A 17,188-nucleotide genomic window follows, 5' to 3' on the forward strand; every position below is an offset into this window, starting at 1 on the left:
TTGAAATCTGATAAATTATTTTGAATCCTCCTTACCTAAGATACTTAAGTTCTAATTTTTATAAATATTGATACAGGGTGTGTCATTAAAATAAGATATTTTTATTTTTATTATTATTTTTTAAGTACTTACGACGCACAGTGGAACGAGCTTATGGGAGCGGTTGGACATGAGGTTTTCTTCTCAACACTTTTAATCCAAAGGACGAAAAAATGATTTTTATATACCGTAATAATGTATAAACAGAATAATTTTAAATTTTAATGAAAGAAAGTGGTTGACTCATTACAAACCATCTACAGGGTAACCTAAAAATATAGTATGTTTTGGAAAAATCTTAGAATTTTTAAATGCTAATAAACTTTGCCAAACTGTCGTGAAATGTTTTAGTTTTGATTCTTTTAAAAAGAAATATCTTTAGATTTTACCACTGAAATCTAGGATTACTGATACCGTATTATAAAAATATGACGCATATATTTATGTGTATATGGTACACTGCTTATATTTTCCTATTTAATATAATTTTGCTAATATCTTCGGTTTGAAAGATATCAAGATGCGGTTTTCACTGACTTTTTAAGCTTTCATTACTCTTTACTGTCAGCTAAAATTACATATACCATCGCATTTAATTTTTTTGAAAAAACGCGCAATGTTTGTTAAATTGTAAGATAGCGCCCCCTAGCGTCTACGTTCAAAAGCTTACTATTTGTTTATATGGTATAATATAGAGTAAGAAACGCTCTTTTAAACGAGCCCCCATTAGTTGGATTCTGTCCATTCAGTCCGGAGTTATTAATATTTAAATAAAAACAGATCTAACCTTTCCCCACCACTTTATTTTGGCAGGTAGGGGAAAATGGTTCTAACAAATAATATTCAGAATTTACTGAAGATTATGAAGCTATTCTTTATAGTACCACTTATCTAGGCAAAATTGTGTAAAAACTCCATTTTCTTATTTTTCTATAGCAGTTGCGCCCTCTAGCGGCCATTCTACAAACTTGAAAATAATTTCCAGCAATTTCTCATAGCCTCTTTAGTTATGAATATTTTTTTCCGCAGGCCTCACGGCTAATACTTTCCGAGATATAGCCGAGAGCTATTCTTAGTGGGACACCCTGTACACTAACTTTATTATAAGCAAAGAATATAACAGTAAATCTACGCACTAGAATATTTTTAACACAAACAAAAAAGCTCAACGCTGCACTTTAACCCTTTTTCTTTTTCCAATAGTTTATAAGTTTTCCATATATTTGTAGCACCCTGTATCTGTTTTTGATTTAAGCGTCATTTTGTATTTATCCAATTAATAATTAAATATTAATAAATTTATAAGAAAATAAAGATAATTTGACTCTTGATAAAGATAATTTGATTTATTGGAATTGAAAAGGTTTTTGATTTTAGTATAGCATGTATTAGTAATATATTAAATGGAAATTTTTAGAGGGGGGCAAGCTGGGGCAAGATATTAAATTAGTTTCGTTATTAGAAAGGCTTAATCTACCTTGTGACATATATAAAGTATTGGCCAACTTTGGCCATTTTTTTATTTTTCTACATACATATTTTTTTGCTACTAAATCTAGTATTTAGTAGCAAAAAAATGTTTATGTATCTCTTATATACAATAATTGTTCTCCCAAACTTTTGTGACAATATATATCTTTTATTTTAAAGTGAAAACAATCGTTTGTACTAATATATGTATGGTTAAAAAAATTATTAATGTCTTTGCCACTTTTTATAAAACTAGGTTGTTTCACAAGAAATGAATACCATAATTAAGTCAGTGTAATATCTTCATTTGAAACTTTTCAAACAGACATATAATTAAAAATATTTTTTTGAGTTGGATAAAATATCGTTATATTTTAGTCTGGACTTTAAGTAATTAAAATCTTCTACCAAAATTATTTAATTTAAAATTTTATTTTTAAGTCAATGTCCAACATTTTATATTCTTTTATAGTCTTTCCACCGTGCGACGCCACTGGATAAATAACTGGTTTATTATTAATAACCAATTATATTCAATTATCAATTAATAATCGATTTAAGTTTGGTCGAAGATGGTTGAAGATGTTGACTTTTAGTTCGTCATAGTTTTATAAATCTTTGTTTAGAAGCATATTTTTCAAAGTTAATAATAATTGTTTTAAATACCTATTTGGATTATTTAAAATATTCCTCAATAAAACGAATAATTATTTCAGATTCCATTGAAAACTGGGTTTTTAAATTATTTTGTAACTCATTTTATTCATTTGTATTAGCAAACTTAAAAAACAATTTTTTAAAGTAAACAAAATAGATTGAAAGTACTTAGTTTTTTTGTATCGTATTTTAATTATTATGGAAGCTATCTGAAAACCTGAATCGATTATTAATTGATAATTGGTTATTGACAATAAACCAGTTGTTTATCCAGTGGCGTCGTAAATACTTAAAAAAATAATAATAAAAATAAAAATGTCTTATTTTAATAACACACCCTATACCAATATTTATAAAAATTAGAACTTAAGTATCTTGGGTAAGGAGAATTCAATATAATTTATCAGATTTGAAATAAATACTGTCCTAAGGGTAGTTTACTCTTGACTCAAAAAATATCAAACCCCATTAAAACGTACGTCTATGAAGTATGGCATTTCTTACCCTGGGAAAAATGTACGTCTTATAGCCATACAGCCTCCTGCCAAAAATGAAAAAAATCACTCAACAAACAATCAAGATATTGGCTTGTATCCATCTTAAGTAGGACACCCTGTATATGTAGATTGAGAGGAAGAGAAGAGGGACCTATTGAAACTTGTCTGTGGTCTTTGTTTAGTTCGATATTATATAAGGAAAGTAACCGTTCAATTATGTCGGGAGTAGCAAGTAATCGTCTGTTGACATATATATTGACGTGTAAACTAGGGATGGGAAGACCCGGTTCATTCCCGTGACCCGTGTCTCACCAGGTCATTCATTGAAATGACCCGTTCATCATGATTCGTTCATATGAATGATCGCTTTACTGTATTTCAGTGTAACTTATTCAGAACATTCGAAACTTGGAACGCTGAATGAAATGATGCATGAATGATTTTATCTTAATCATTATGAAGAAATATTATCGCGATCGCGATAACGCGATGCCAAGCTTGATTAACTAATAATGTGAAAACAATATAAGACGTAAATTACGGTAAATTAAATATTAAAATGCGGCTCGGATGTTTGCGTTGATCGTTGAACGGGCCGGGGTTTAATTCGACGCAATACGTGAAAAGAGTTCGTTTGGTTCGTTTTTCATTTCAATCTTCAATGATCCGATCGTTGTTTTAGGTTCAAATTCAGTAAGACACGTAGGAGAGGATTTTGTGTTTCGGGTCATATGATTGATAGGGTCACGTGAGGTGACAGAGTCAATCACGGGTCTTTCTAAAGATTCGATCATTGTGATGATCGAATCATTCACGAACGACACATCTCTAGTGTAAACAACTGCGGATTTATTAATGACTTATTTTATTACTCTTACTATTATTCAGAAATATAAATGTCTATCTTTCCTTTTATAGTTTAGGTGGTGGTACCTTCTTAGGCCTTTGTTGTCTTTTGACAGGATGTAATTCATTTGAAGAAGCTATAGGACTGGCAGCTGAAGGGGATCATACACATGTAGATAAATTAGTTAAAGATATATATGGTGGAGATTATGCTAAATTTGGTTTACCTGGAGATTTAGTAGCTAGCAGGTTAGTGAATATTTTCATTTTATCTTTATACAGTCTAAAGAAGCATATAAAAGTTATGTTATTTCGTAAAGATAAATTGTTGTAAAGTTAAAAAACAATGTTATTTTGTACATTGTTATATTTAGTACATTTTTAAAATGCAAGAATAGCAAGTATATTATAAGACTATATTGCTCGTAGCGCATTTACACAATGTGTGAAAAGCGAAATCGAAGAAAAGAAATAGGGATACCAATCTTGCATAAGTCTATCCTTTTGGTTCAACAGGGTTTTCGTGCGCACGCATCAAATAAAACGATCTGATTCGTCTACTTCATCGCTGAACGCTGTCACCTGCTCGCGCACTGTTTTAAACTCTAAATATTAATAACACCTGTTTAGATATTCATGAAATATAGGTATCTATCCGTTTCTTATTTTTGTTTAAAGAGATTAAATTTAAATGTATAAGTAAAAGCACGCAGATGCTAACTTGATTTACATAGTAGATAGAAACCCTGAAAACTACTTGTATTGGTTGGTATGAAAATAGATCAACTAATCGCAACGCAATTTTCACACTTGCGTAGTTCAACGCTGTTGAACGAAAAGGACCGACTTATGTAGGTTTTGTATAGCTCCATCTCAAAAATTTGGCTTCAATTTCTGTTCCTTACTAGCAACATATGACGCAATGATTTTCATGAAGAATTCATAAAACATTTAATCACTAGTTGATTAAAAAAGTATACCATTAATATTGCACACACACACAAATTATATTTCATCCTCTCATAGTATATGTCTATTTAATTTTTTGATTATGCAACGAGCACTTTTTTACTCACTTGTTTCGTCGAACTGTTTGAATCCATTTTTGTTATTGATCAAATCGGTGTAAGAAATTATGAAGCTATAAAATGTTGTTTCGGAAGAGTCGAATATCCGGAAAAGTTGAGTTATTGAATGTTATTGCACCCAACAACGCCCTAATTACGCCCTCCTTTACGCGTTAACATTTTTTGGGCAATTTTATTAACATTTGAAATTGTCACAACACAACAAGACGCCTAGTTCGAGTTCTTTTTCACTTAATTTTTACTACCCGCAACAGCCTTACATCACACAAACCTCGTACCTGAGTGTTTTATAGTATCAATAACGGCACTAGCAAAAAACTAAAATACTTAAATATTAAACAAACTGACAAAACGCCGATTTCAATATTATTTTAATGCGATCGATATGACTGCGGCGTCAACTATATGTTGATCATTTCTGATTTCTGCCGTAGAGTGCGCTGCGGTCGGAATTTGTTGAAATCAACTGAAATGCACCAAGTCTATAAAAATTATATTTTCAAGTGCATTTGTACTAAATAAGCATATTACTCTGTTCTAGTTTTGGACAAATGAATTCTAGAGACAGGCGAAGCAAAGTAAGCAGGCAGGATCTAGCGAGGGCTACTTTGGTTACAATAACTAACAATATCGGGTCAATAGCGCGAATGTGTGCCATTCAGCAAAAAGTAGAAAGGGTAAGTTAATTATTATTTTTACACAAAAAACTTGTGTAATACAATTTTTTTTAATACAACTCGACCAAAATACTTTAGGTTTATTACTTTTTATCAGCTCTTTATATATTTTTTATATAATTTGAAAAAACCGTCATATTTTTGAATAGTCTACCATGGGTGGCACGCTGTAAACGAAACAGCGATCCTTAGTGATTAAGAATCAGGGTTGGCATGATTTAAATCAAATGACTTAAATCATGATTTAAATCAAGTGATTTTTTTAATTTTAATCATTGATTTAAATAAAAAAATAATAATTTTATTAAAACTTTATTATAAATCAAAAAGTAACTGTAAAAGTTTTAAAAATGTGGCCTAGAAAACTATAAAAAATATTTCTATAAAAGATATAACAGATAATAAATCGAAAAATAAGTGTAAATGTTATAAAACTATATAAAAATCTCTATTCATCAATTTAATGTTGGACCGATTTTTGAAGTAATTTCGTGTGAATCCATTAGACCGCTAAACGCAGGGATTTATTTTAAAATTTATGTATAAGTGACAAAAATTCGCTGTTCGATTACATATCATTCGCAGTCTAGTGCAGAACTAGCTGATATAGAGATTATATCTTCATTCCCGAGAATCTATAATAATCGTTGTCAGGAAATATGTTGTTTTATATTTTTTTTGAAATGGTTGCATTATTTCAAAATTCTTACCGAAATTTTGATCTGCAGTAAGTATTTTACACTTTGACATTAGATAATACTAATTTCATTCTCGACTTAAGAGTATTTCCGAACATAGTGTATTGTTTTATTAGGAGTAAAAATTATACTTTTTTTGATGATGCTGTACCTTTGAAGGATCATCGTAAAGCTATTCCGACGTTACAAGGAAGCACAAAAAGTACATTTTTACTCCTAATAGAACATACATACTATTTTTTTAAAACATTATAAATAATTTTTAATCAATTTCAAACATTACAAATAATATAAACAGTAATCGAGCAACAATTTGTACACTCGTTGAATATGACACTTAATATCAGTTTAATAATATATTTTTGTACTTTCGTGCTTAGGCGTAACAGTGCTTTACTTTTATACCTAGGCGTTAAAATGACAAAAATTACTAGTTTTAAATCCTTTTGATCTGAAGCGAGCGACTTTTTTGCGAAATATATTGGTGACCAATTATTAATGTTATCGATAAAGGGCAGAGTTATACAGATTTAGCCATTTAGAATAGGACTTTAATTGGAAATAAGTCCTAGTCATTTGGAAATCCGATTTAAATATTGTTTTGAATTAAAATCAAAAAAATCCGACTTAAATCAAATAAATCTGATTTTTTTTATTTTTTTAAAAAAATCATGATTTTTTCCAACCCTGTTAAGAATACGCTTGCCGTTTAGTTTCTATGGCCAAGCGACAGTATTTTTCATCGCTACCAATCTCTATTTATTTACCACCCCATTCTTCTACCATGAAACCAGCATTCTGTCAATATATACATGGTGAATCTTAAATAAGTGCAAATATTTTTAGGGGTGGTATATTTCGACCCCAGAAACACGTCTATGAGCTTTTTTTTGCAAACAATTTTTTCAAAATTTGGAATTTTTTTAAAAAAAATTTGGATTGGTAATAAAAAAAAATTTAAAAAAACATATCTTCATAATATCGCAACATAGCTAGTAGATTAAATTTACAAGAAAGAAAACCCAGAAAAGATCCAGCGGTTCTCAAAAGATATGTGCAAAATAATTTTTTTTTTATTTATTTTCAAAGTAAAATATCTCAGTTATTTTGGACTTGTTTAAAATATGATAAAGAGAAAATATACGTTTCTTTTATCGAGATCTACCAGCGCCAGCGCTTAAAATATTTGCACTTATTTAAGACTCATCCTGTATATTTCTTCAGAAAGCAAACTCCCTTTAGTGTCGCATAAGTAAACGTCATTAGCGTTACTTGGAATTCAACTTTGTGTCATTTTTTTACAGAGGAAAAAATGCCCTCTTTTAAGCTTCTCTGTAGTGCGGTTAAATGATCCAAAAATGTTAACAAAATACAACACATTAATATCAATTTTATTTCAGGTCGTATTCATAGGAAATTTTCTGCGCGTTAATCCTATAGCTATGAAATTATTAGCTTACGCTATGGAGTATTGGTCAAATGCTTCTATGAAAGCATTATTCTTGGAACATGAAGGGTACTTTGGTGCTGTAGGCTGCTTACTTCAGTATCATGGCGAGACGTGAAGTCCTCCATGACAAACCGTGAGCAGACTCGATCAAGTGGCTTATTCAGTTATTTTATTAAAGTTATATGTACCATTCCATTATTTGGATTTTTATAAGTTTTTATTTATATTAAGACGTATTAATGTAAAGGGTATACTATAGGTCTATATCTACAATAGGTTTTTAATATTTATTTTGTGCAATGGGATATTTTTATAAACATTTAGTAGGTTACATTTTTTAATACCCATATAAATGTATTTAAATACATAAATTAAGATATTTAAACTATGATTTCATGTTGAAGATAGCTTTATATCCATTTTAGAAACGAAACAATTTTTAATATTTGTGCAGGAAGTTTTTATACATATATTTTTTAATTTATGATTTAGTTCCTTAAAATGGGTACATATTGGTGTTTTTATTGAAAATATAAAACAAAAGTTAAAAAAATAGATTTAAGGATTATTAAATATGTTTTTTTATTTATTAAATTATCATTATTTTAAGTATTGCTTTTATTTAATTCACAATTTTCACCTGATTTTTAAAAATATATGACATTAACATTCTAATTATAAAAGAGGTAATTCCCCAAGAAAGAAAGGTATGTCAAGATGATATATGTCAAAATAATTTTTTTTTATTAGCACACTGAGGAATTTCCGATTGCCGAATTTCTTTTTTCTCTTCAGGGCACCTTGTATATTAACACCAAAATAATCATATACGTACTTTTTACAAAACGTTATTCTAGACTAGACTCTTCAATTTTTATTGGAATTCATTACTATTTGTATTTTTAATAACATTTAAAACAATTTAAATACAATTTTTGTAAAATTTAATGTTACCACAGAAAATTACTTAACTTAGTTTAATTGTTTTTAGCAAGTTTTTATATTCATATTTTGATTAATATGATCAAAATATACATAGTTGCGAAATGTGCGTCAAACGTTTAAAATTAACTCTTCAGCGAGTACAGTTGTGGCATTAATCGAGGAGTTACAAAGTGAAGTTTTTTTACAAAAATATATTTTTTTACTTATTTGACATAACGATTTTATATATAAATAATATAAAAAATTGTATAAATTCAATAAATAATCATAAATTAATAACTATTCTGCTTGAGCATTTGGACTTATTAAACTCTCAGTATTATTCTTACTTTCAGTTGCAGAACTCCGACTAGAAATACTTTGTGTAGAGTGACTTTTCATGTGTTTTTTCAAGCTGGTTGAATCATAATATCCGTTGCCACACACAGCACAAATAAATGGTGTTTCTCCTGTGTGTATTCTTATATGTACCTAAAACAGTATGCAAAATTATATTATCAAACGTTATCATACGATTTTATGTTACTCGTTCTTTTTTCAAAAAAAAAAAAAATTAAAATCTAATAGTTAAAATTATTGTATTTACTAGATATTGGTTTATGGTAAGTGTCATACATTTTCCATCCGAATTCAAACAAATTTTGACAGTAATTAGTCATCCGTTGCGTAGAACATAACTAATTTACAATTGCATAGAAAAATATTAAAATTATTTAATAATGTCCAAGTCACAATTAATAAAAGTAAAAAAATCAACAGTATTTAACATTCAAAGTACTACTACAAATTAGGTATACTATATGTATACAGATAAAAATCTTATCCCTAATTCGTGGTAAGAAAATTGTTTTTTATGACGATGTGCAAACGAGTAAAATTTCCTGTGCGCAAAAATAAACTCGCGTAAAATAACAATAAACAGCGTATTAGAGAGATCGCTAAACCGAATAGCGTGCATGGACGTTAATAAGGCCAGGTGTTATTTCCTTTACGTGAGGTGGTATAAATGGCTCTCTTCATTTATACTTATCGGATCGGAAAGAATTCTGTTCGCATCGCGTCCGCTATTTAAACTTAACCTAACTTTGAATTTAAAACTTTGAAACTGTTTTGTTTACTAGGTATTTTAACACTAAAGGGCTAAAGTGATTATTTCCAGTGCTTTATTGTTCAACGTCTGCCAGTGGGTTTAGGGCAACAAGCAACAAATTCTCTTAGAAGGGCTAAGTCGTTATCTGCTGTAAACCTAAGCTTCTTTATATGTTCTTTAATATTGGAAGAGGTGGAATCCATATTTATTTAATTAAAACTAATCCCCGCTACTTAAATATCAAATTATCTAATAAAACTAAAGTAATAATTCAAAACAAATCAAACATAACCTAAAATAAAAGATCTCGCCGGCCGACCCCGGTTGCCCTGGTTGTCAAATACCCCCACATACCTATTTAAGCAATTTTTAAACGTTATTTAGAAATAGCGTTTGGTGTAATTGATCCGCAGATTACTTCAGGCGGTAACGTTATTAGCGGGTGTTGCGTTAAAAATTGACTCGCGCATATCGTAACCATGATAAGGTACGCGTAAATACTGCATGGCGCTATTCGGTTTTCCGATATCTCTCTAATAACTGTGCCGGTCAGGCGCTGTGCACAATTTTAGAGGCCATAAGTGCAATGTGCGCAAACTAGTAAAACTAGTGCCCGATTCCGAAAATTGGAACTACATCTGTATAATCTGTGGTACTAGTACACCAATGCAGAGTTTTTTGAAAGGCGTATTTTTGGAATCAAAATAAGTTCATTGGACACAATTTAGCTCTATAGAAAAGTGCTTCGTTTGTCTGTTAGAGGGCATCAAATAGGGGTTAGAGGCATATACTTATAAACTAAACAAATTATCGCCTATCCTTGCAATGTGTTGGAGTCAAGCCGAGTTAGAGACAACTAGATAACCGGTCCATGCATATTTCACATAACTTCGTCTGTTATGCAGACACTGGCGCAATAGCGCAACTCAAAAATTTCGAATGTTGATTAGCCCTTACTCGGAGGAGCCAATTGTCGAACAGGGGCGCAAAAAAGTTAAACGAAGCCGTACGAATGAACAGCTGGTGTTAGCGTCTAGTCTCTTATTGATCTAGTTATCCGATCGATAATACAAAATCCAGGCTTGCGCACTATGCTTGAGCACGCCTAACTGAGCGACTTATGCAAATTCCTTCAGAAGATTTCACCGGCTCGGCTTCACAGAATGCAGTTTAGAATCGATATAGTTACTTTATATATGGTTAGAGGGCATCAGATATTTTAAGAACCGTTATTCCGATTTGAATGAAATTTTGGGCGTCTATGTCCTCTAACATTTGACTTTCACAAAAATCAATAAAAGGTACGAGAAAGTTGAAAGCTACCCTCACCCCTACATAAATTTTAGTATAAATATTTTCCAACTCAACCGACGACCGATTTTTTTTTGTAAAACGGTCCTTTTATTTACTACAGTTTTTATCTCTTTTTAAAAAAAGGCCACCGCGGATACTTTTTGAGAAAAAAAAAATGTTTTTCCGAAGCTAATTTCCAAAAAACGTTTTTTGCCACATGAAGCTATGGAGGCGCATAAATAAAAATATATTATGCTCTAATAATCTAGTTGGCGAAAATATGGAATTTTATGTTAGTAACACAAATTATACTTGACAATAAGCTTCATAAAAAGTTTAATCAATAAAAAAAAATTAATAAATTTTAAATTAATTCACGTTCGGGTTTATTTTTTATTGATGGTCTCTTAACGGACAAACAAAGCACTTTTGTATAAAGGTAAATTATGTGCGATTAACTTATTTTGATTCAAAAAATACGTAATTCTTCTATGTCCACGGAATATTGGAACTCCCTGTATATTTTGTAGGTTTGCTTTGGTAATTCTCAAAAAAAAATTCAAAAACTATGCGATATAGCGTTTTTTTACAAGAGACAAAAAATGTAGTAAATACTAGAGGGACCATTTTACGAAAAGAAAAGCTGTCGTCGGTGGAGTTGGAAAATATTACAACTATATCTTAAAAATGTGTTTATTTATTTAAAGTTTGATGCCCTCTAGCGGACAAACGAAGCACTTTTGTATAGAGGTAAATTGTATCCAATGAACTTATTTTGATTCGTTAAATATGAAGTAGTTCTATGTCCATAAAATATTGGGACACCTTGTATATTAGATTATAAAAAATACCGGATTTCTCTAATACATACCTTTAAATTACTTTTAAAAGCAAATTGTTTTTCACAAAAGTTGCAAACAAAGGGTTTTTCACCAGTGTGCGTTCTCATGTGAACTTTTAAGTGTCCAGCTTGAGTGAATAACTTTTCACATATTTCACAGCGATAAGGTTTTGCTCCGGAATGTGTAAGTTTGTGATTATTGTAGGTACTGTATTGACGGAATCTTTTGCCGCAATCGAAACATTCGTAAGGACACTCTCCGGTATGCGTTCTGATGTGTGATTTTAACTGAGCTTTGGTGACGAAATCTGAAAATATAGATAAGTAAAATAATTTTATAATAAACAAGCCTATGAAATGAATAAAATTATTATACGTTTACAACTTGTGTCTATCGATGAAGCCAAGAGAATAGTAGGGTTGTAGCAACCGAAGCTGAAAATACAAGGCATATGGAAATGCAGAAGGCTAGAATTAGACCCTGAAACCCTGAAAAGACCTGTGTTTGTAGAGAAACTGTGACCTTTTTAATTTATTATTTTAATTTATAATGTGATTTAAAGATTACGGTATCGCTCATCTCTATCTTAACTGAGTAGGCGAAGTAGTAGCCGCAAGCCGTGGTAGGTCTGTATAGATTTTAAGGCTTGTCTGCGAACATGTGTTGATAATCACTGTGATATGTAGCTGCGAGGGTCCTTGACAGCGAATAAGCATAAATGCATAAGGCACTAAAGTTGTTAAGGATTCATAAAACTCAAATGCCCTAAACGAGCTCCTTAAACCCAAAAAGTGCCCAGAAAATAAAGAAAATCATTCGCGATAACGATCACGATCACGGTTACACCCTGTAGGTATACATAGGTATAAATTAAACATGTGAACTATTATACAGGGTGCTACAAATTCGAGGTACGAGCATTGGTATCTCGAAAACCGTAATAGATACGAAGATGGTTAAATTGGGGCAAAGTTGCGCCTTGGGCTGTTCACCAAGATACCATCAAAAAAGTTTTAAAAATTTCAAGGATTGCTGAGTTTTTTGGAAAAAACGGATTTTTTTGAAAACTATTTTTTCCTGTCGTTACTTTTTAGAAAATCAAAAAACTAATTGCACATTCTCATAGCCACTCTATTAGGACTATCTGATAGTATTTTTAGATTTTCAAATTATCTGATAATTTGTGAGATACAGAGGCCATCTTATTTTTTTTTAAATACGGACCTGCATTTTTTATGTAGTAAATAGTTTTGTATGCAAAAAAAAGTTCTTTGGCGCATCAGAGAACTTTAGCATTTATTTCTCTTGATTTTCTCATTTCATCCCGAATTTCAAAAAGCAAACAAAATAACGACATAAGTATACTACTCTTAAGTTCAAAAGAAAAGTTACAATAAATAATAATTGGCCTTTAACTCTGATGGTACGCTGTTCCCTCCAGACTTGTCAAACCAAGTGGCATTGCTTCATTTTGATGAGACGGCAAAAGACCGACAAGGTATGACAGCATAGACTTAAAATAAAATATAGAGTGAGCATCTCATTCATAAATAGCTGGAAAATGCGGTAAGACAATGTCTTGTTATTGTTTTAGGTTCTAACGAGTGCGACACAAGCGATAGATAGGTTGTCTCCGTCGTAACGGTCGTCCCCTGAGGACTCTGACGAGAAATGCAACACTGTCTTTCGTTTCTCAGTACACCTGAACTCTCCCTATCATAGCCGGTTAAGTTATTTTTTTTATTTTAATGAAGCTATAATGCAATTAAAAATATATCGTATTTAAACTTTTTTATATTTTATTAAGATTTAGGAGAGGTTATTTAAATAAAAGTTTAGAAAAAAAAACGTCTTGAGTCCAAAAACGATAAAAATAATAAAATACATGTTACAGAAGAACTTTTAATAATCGAAATTACGTATTTAATTTTTGAAATGAATAATAAATTATTAATTTTAGTCAAACATTTACAACCCTAATATTAATCAAAACAGGATCTATTCTATAGATATAATAGAATCGGCGACAGGTAAAGAGAAAAAACTTTATTTATACTAATTTTTTTCTGGTAAGTGATGTCTTATTATGTAAATTAGAGAAAACAGAAATCTGTTCCATTAAAGCAAGCTTTTAGGAAGTGGATAAAAGGAAGACTACATTTATTTAACTCGGTACTGTCTTTATTATACCGGGTGCGTCCCAAAAGTGTCCCATATTTTTTTTATTTTTTCAAATAAAAAAATTAACAAGATAATAACAAGATTTGGTATGTTAGAATATGACATAAATTAGGATTGATTGACGCATTCAATTTTTTTTGGTCTATAACTTTTGATTTTTAAATGGCACCCTCGGTATATTTCTACTTTAAGCCCCGTTCTCAGAACAACGTCGTGTCGCTGGCGACACAGTTTGACATTTCAAACAACCAATGGGAGCTGTACTAAATTTAAAATTGACAGCTGTTTGAATTTTGTACAAATCTCATTGGTCCTCTTGACGTGTCGCTGGCGACAGTCGCTGTTCTGAGAACGGGGCTTTATTCGATAGAAAATGACACTCTGAATAGAATGACATATCATATGTCAACTTTTGACATTTTCGCATATATTTATATATCGGTTTAATTGAAATTGTAACACGCGGTTCATAATGACAATTTGACTCGAAATACCAAGCGTGTGGTATCAATATATTCATAAAAAAATGCTTTTCCAAATATGCTAATGAGTCATCCTTGTTCAATTTGAAAAAATTGACATATGATTAAAAATACGATTTGTGCATCTTTTAACCGGCCTAGACAAAACACGAAAAACATTAGACGATCAAAACTATTTTTCCAAGGCTTCTTGATTAAAACTTAGTGTTTTTAACACCGCCATGGCACCGTGGATTGAAATTTAAAATACGATTTGTTTTTAAGCGACAATGTCAAAAGATCTTTTAATTAGTTAAAAAGAAAGTTAATCTTTTTATTCAAAGGTTTATTTGATATTTTACTAATTTTTATTTAGTGTAAAGTTTATCTGTTCATTGTACAATTTATCATCTTGTTATTAAGTAATATTACAATTTTGTTACCAAAATAATAGGTGTTTTATATTCTTATTTTCAGAACAAAAAATTGAATTTAATTGTTAGATAATTCAAATCTATTAAGGGCGAAAATATTGGAAGATGACACCTATATAACCAATACAAATACTTAATATATGGTAAATTAGAGATACCTTTTCCACATTCATTGCATAAAAATCTCTTTTCCCTAGGTTCGTCTTGATGCAAAGCCATGTGATTGACCATTCCTCTTCTACTCGCAAACACCTTTTTACATATGTTACATTCCAGTTGCAAATATAATTGTTTGTCCTCAGTCTTGTCAACTTCACCATTGATTAATTTATGACGGTAAACATGTATAAAGTGGTTTGCATATCTTTTAAAACCTTTTCCACAGTAAGTACATACATAAGGAGTATTTCCAGTATGGATGTTCATATGCTCGTTCTTGACTTGTGCTCTGGAAAAAGCTACAAAATGATACTATAAGTATATCATTTATAACTGTAATCTTATATTTATATTATATAACATTACAGTAAAGCTGCATTATATAGTACCTTTCCCACAAATCTCACAGATAAATGCCTTTATTCCTTTATGGATTAGAGTATGTCTTTTCAAATTTTGCTGAAATCGAAAACCCTTTCCACACTCTTCACATTCATATGGTTCTTCTTTTGTGTGACTTCTCATATGTATGACTAGCTTATGTCTTTGATTAAACACTTTGCTACATTCTGAACAGTTATAATGATGATGTGAACATTCTGGATGCTCTTTAAAATGCTTATGAAGCTTTACTCTTGATAGGAAAGTAGTCTCACATTTACTGCAGGTGTTGTCCTCCTTTTGTTTATTGTCACTTTGCTAAAATTCATTATTTTTTTATTAAATCTGCATATTAAAAGACATAAACAGCACAAGATACCAAACATACATTTTTAACAATTTACCTTTTTATCATTGAAACAGTTTCTTTTGTTTTTAAGCAATTTACTTCTTTTTTTCCTTTTATCAAAACTTTTTCTAATTAATTCATTTTCTTTAATATTCAAATTTCCACCTTCACTGGTATAACTCGAATTAGATTCTTGCTCTACACAATAATCAATATCTTTGTCTTTTAATTCAGTTAGATTATCTGTTGATACAGGTATTTTCTCTGTGTTGATAGATTCATCATATACAGTTTGTAATAAATTAATATTATGCTTTGCTTTGTCGACAAACACAGAAAAGTTGTTAAATAATTCTTCACAAACATAACATATATTTTCTGGAGTTATACATCTAAGCTAAAATGCAGATCTTTAGGTTTATATTAAAATTGGTTAAAGGGTTGTTTAAAGTAAAGATCAGTACCTCTATTCCGGTAATTATTGTGAATAAATTAGTAGATGGAATGTCTGTAATCAATTTTAGATTGTTATGTTTTTCTAAACAAAAATAACACAGGTACGGTATATCTTCTCTGCTTATTTTTCTATCCATATTTTCCGGTTCTTATTTAACACAGCTAATTTAATTTAAAAAATAATATTAGATAATATAATACATATCATTAAAACCACTATGATAAAAACATTCAAAAAATCAAAACGGCCTTCAAAATCAAAACAAACAAAATTTTGAGGTTAGAAAATAAATGGGATGTCCATGCAGTGTTGCCAGTATTGGTTCCAAATACGTTTAAATAAAAAGTCGGACTTTATTTTAAACGTATTTGATTGGTTCCAAATTTGTTTCTGAGTTTGCACCGGTTTGCACACTGGGGACTGAGGTTCCTAGATATTGGATATGTACAGGGTGAGTCTTAAATAAATGCAAATATTTTTAGGAGTAGCATCTGGTATTTAGTATATTTCGACGCGACCCCAGAAACACGACAATACGACTATGAGGTTTTTTTCGCAATTTTTTTTTTGGAAATTCGGAATTTCTTAAAAAAAAACATTTTCCAAAAAGAGGGATTCTGAAAATACCTTATGACCGAAAAAAAAACGGCGTCCAGTTGGCTTGGGAATGACGATCAATGACATTCCCCATATAATTTTACACATAGGAACGAAGAATATTCAGGAGGGGGGTTAATCACGGCGACCTTACAGATCTATTGTGTGTTCCCCTTTCTTGAGTTATAACGGGTTATAACTCATCATACAGTCTCAGGGCTTTGACAAAAGCCAGTATCTGAGACGGCTCCACAGGTGCTAGCTCACCATCTTCGACATCAGCCGTATCAAAGTTTATTCATGGTACAAATGGTTGTCGTCTCGGCGCACTTAGTAATAATAAGGTGTTCTGGTGTTTCCCCATTTTCCCCACAGAATCTGCATTCGCCGTTGTTTCTCAGTTTGAGTCTACTGAGGTGTTCGTTGAGGAGACAGTGTTCTGTTAGAAACCCCGTGGCAATCTAAAGATAGTTTTTACTTAAATCAAGGAAAATATTTTTTTGTTAGCGGTCGTAAGTTCTCAAAAACATTTTCGAGTGTTTTAGACCGTTGGAGGATCCAGTTAGTGGAGTGTTCG

General features: G+C 30.8%; 2 protein-coding genes across 4 annotated transcripts in view; one reads left to right on the forward strand and one right to left on the reverse strand.

The window, feature by feature from the left end:
* Positions 1-7,731, forward strand: part of LOC115876979 (pantothenate kinase 1) — a 32,248-nt gene extending 24,517 nt beyond the window's left edge. For all 3 annotated transcript variants that reach the window (XM_030893033.1, XM_030893035.1, XM_030893034.1), the window contains 3 exons: positions 3,582-3,758; positions 5,139-5,274; positions 7,373-7,731. In XM_030893033.1, the coding sequence (XP_030748893.1) occupies positions 3,582-3,758; positions 5,139-5,274; positions 7,373-7,537 (478 nt within the window). In that variant the 3' untranslated portion in view covers positions 7,538-7,731. The remainder of the gene's footprint in view (positions 1-3,581; positions 3,759-5,138; positions 5,275-7,372) is intronic.
* LOC115876978 (zinc finger protein OZF-like) lies at positions 7,511-16,298 on the reverse strand. Its single transcript, XM_030893032.1, has 6 exons — positions 16,022-16,298; positions 15,613-15,954; positions 15,217-15,526; positions 14,827-15,126; positions 11,622-11,899; positions 7,511-8,838 (listed from the first exon to the last, which is right to left on the reverse strand). Exons 1-6 carry the CDS (start codon positions 16,148-16,150, stop codon positions 8,647-8,649), a joined length of 1,551 nt encoding a protein of 516 aa, XP_030748892.1. The 5' UTR covers positions 16,151-16,298; the 3' UTR covers positions 7,511-8,646.
* Positions 16,299-17,188: the final 890 nt, after the last annotated feature.

This window comes from Sitophilus oryzae, unplaced genomic scaffold, assembly GCF_002938485.1.
Source record: "Sitophilus oryzae breed Bouriz unplaced genomic scaffold, Soryzae_2.0 scaffold_1441_pilon_pilon, whole genome shotgun sequence".
In the NCBI taxonomy this organism is placed as follows: Eukaryota; Metazoa; Arthropoda; class Insecta; order Coleoptera; family Curculionidae; genus Sitophilus; species Sitophilus oryzae.

Excerpts from the sequence above, each read along its gene's own strand:
- LOC115876978 (XM_030893032.1), bottom strand. The coding sequence starts at position 16,150 with ATGGATAGAAAAATAAGCAGAGAAGATATACCGTACCTGTGTTATTTT. Across the intron at positions 15,127-15,216 it reads CTGTGAGATTTGTGGGAAAG|CTTTTTCCAGAGCACAAGTC; the intron begins GTACTATATAAT and ends ATCATTTTGTAG. Across the intron at positions 8,839-11,621 it reads CTTTTAAAAGTAATTTAAAG|GTACATATAAGAATACACAC; the intron begins GTATGTATTAGA and ends ATACTGTTTTAG.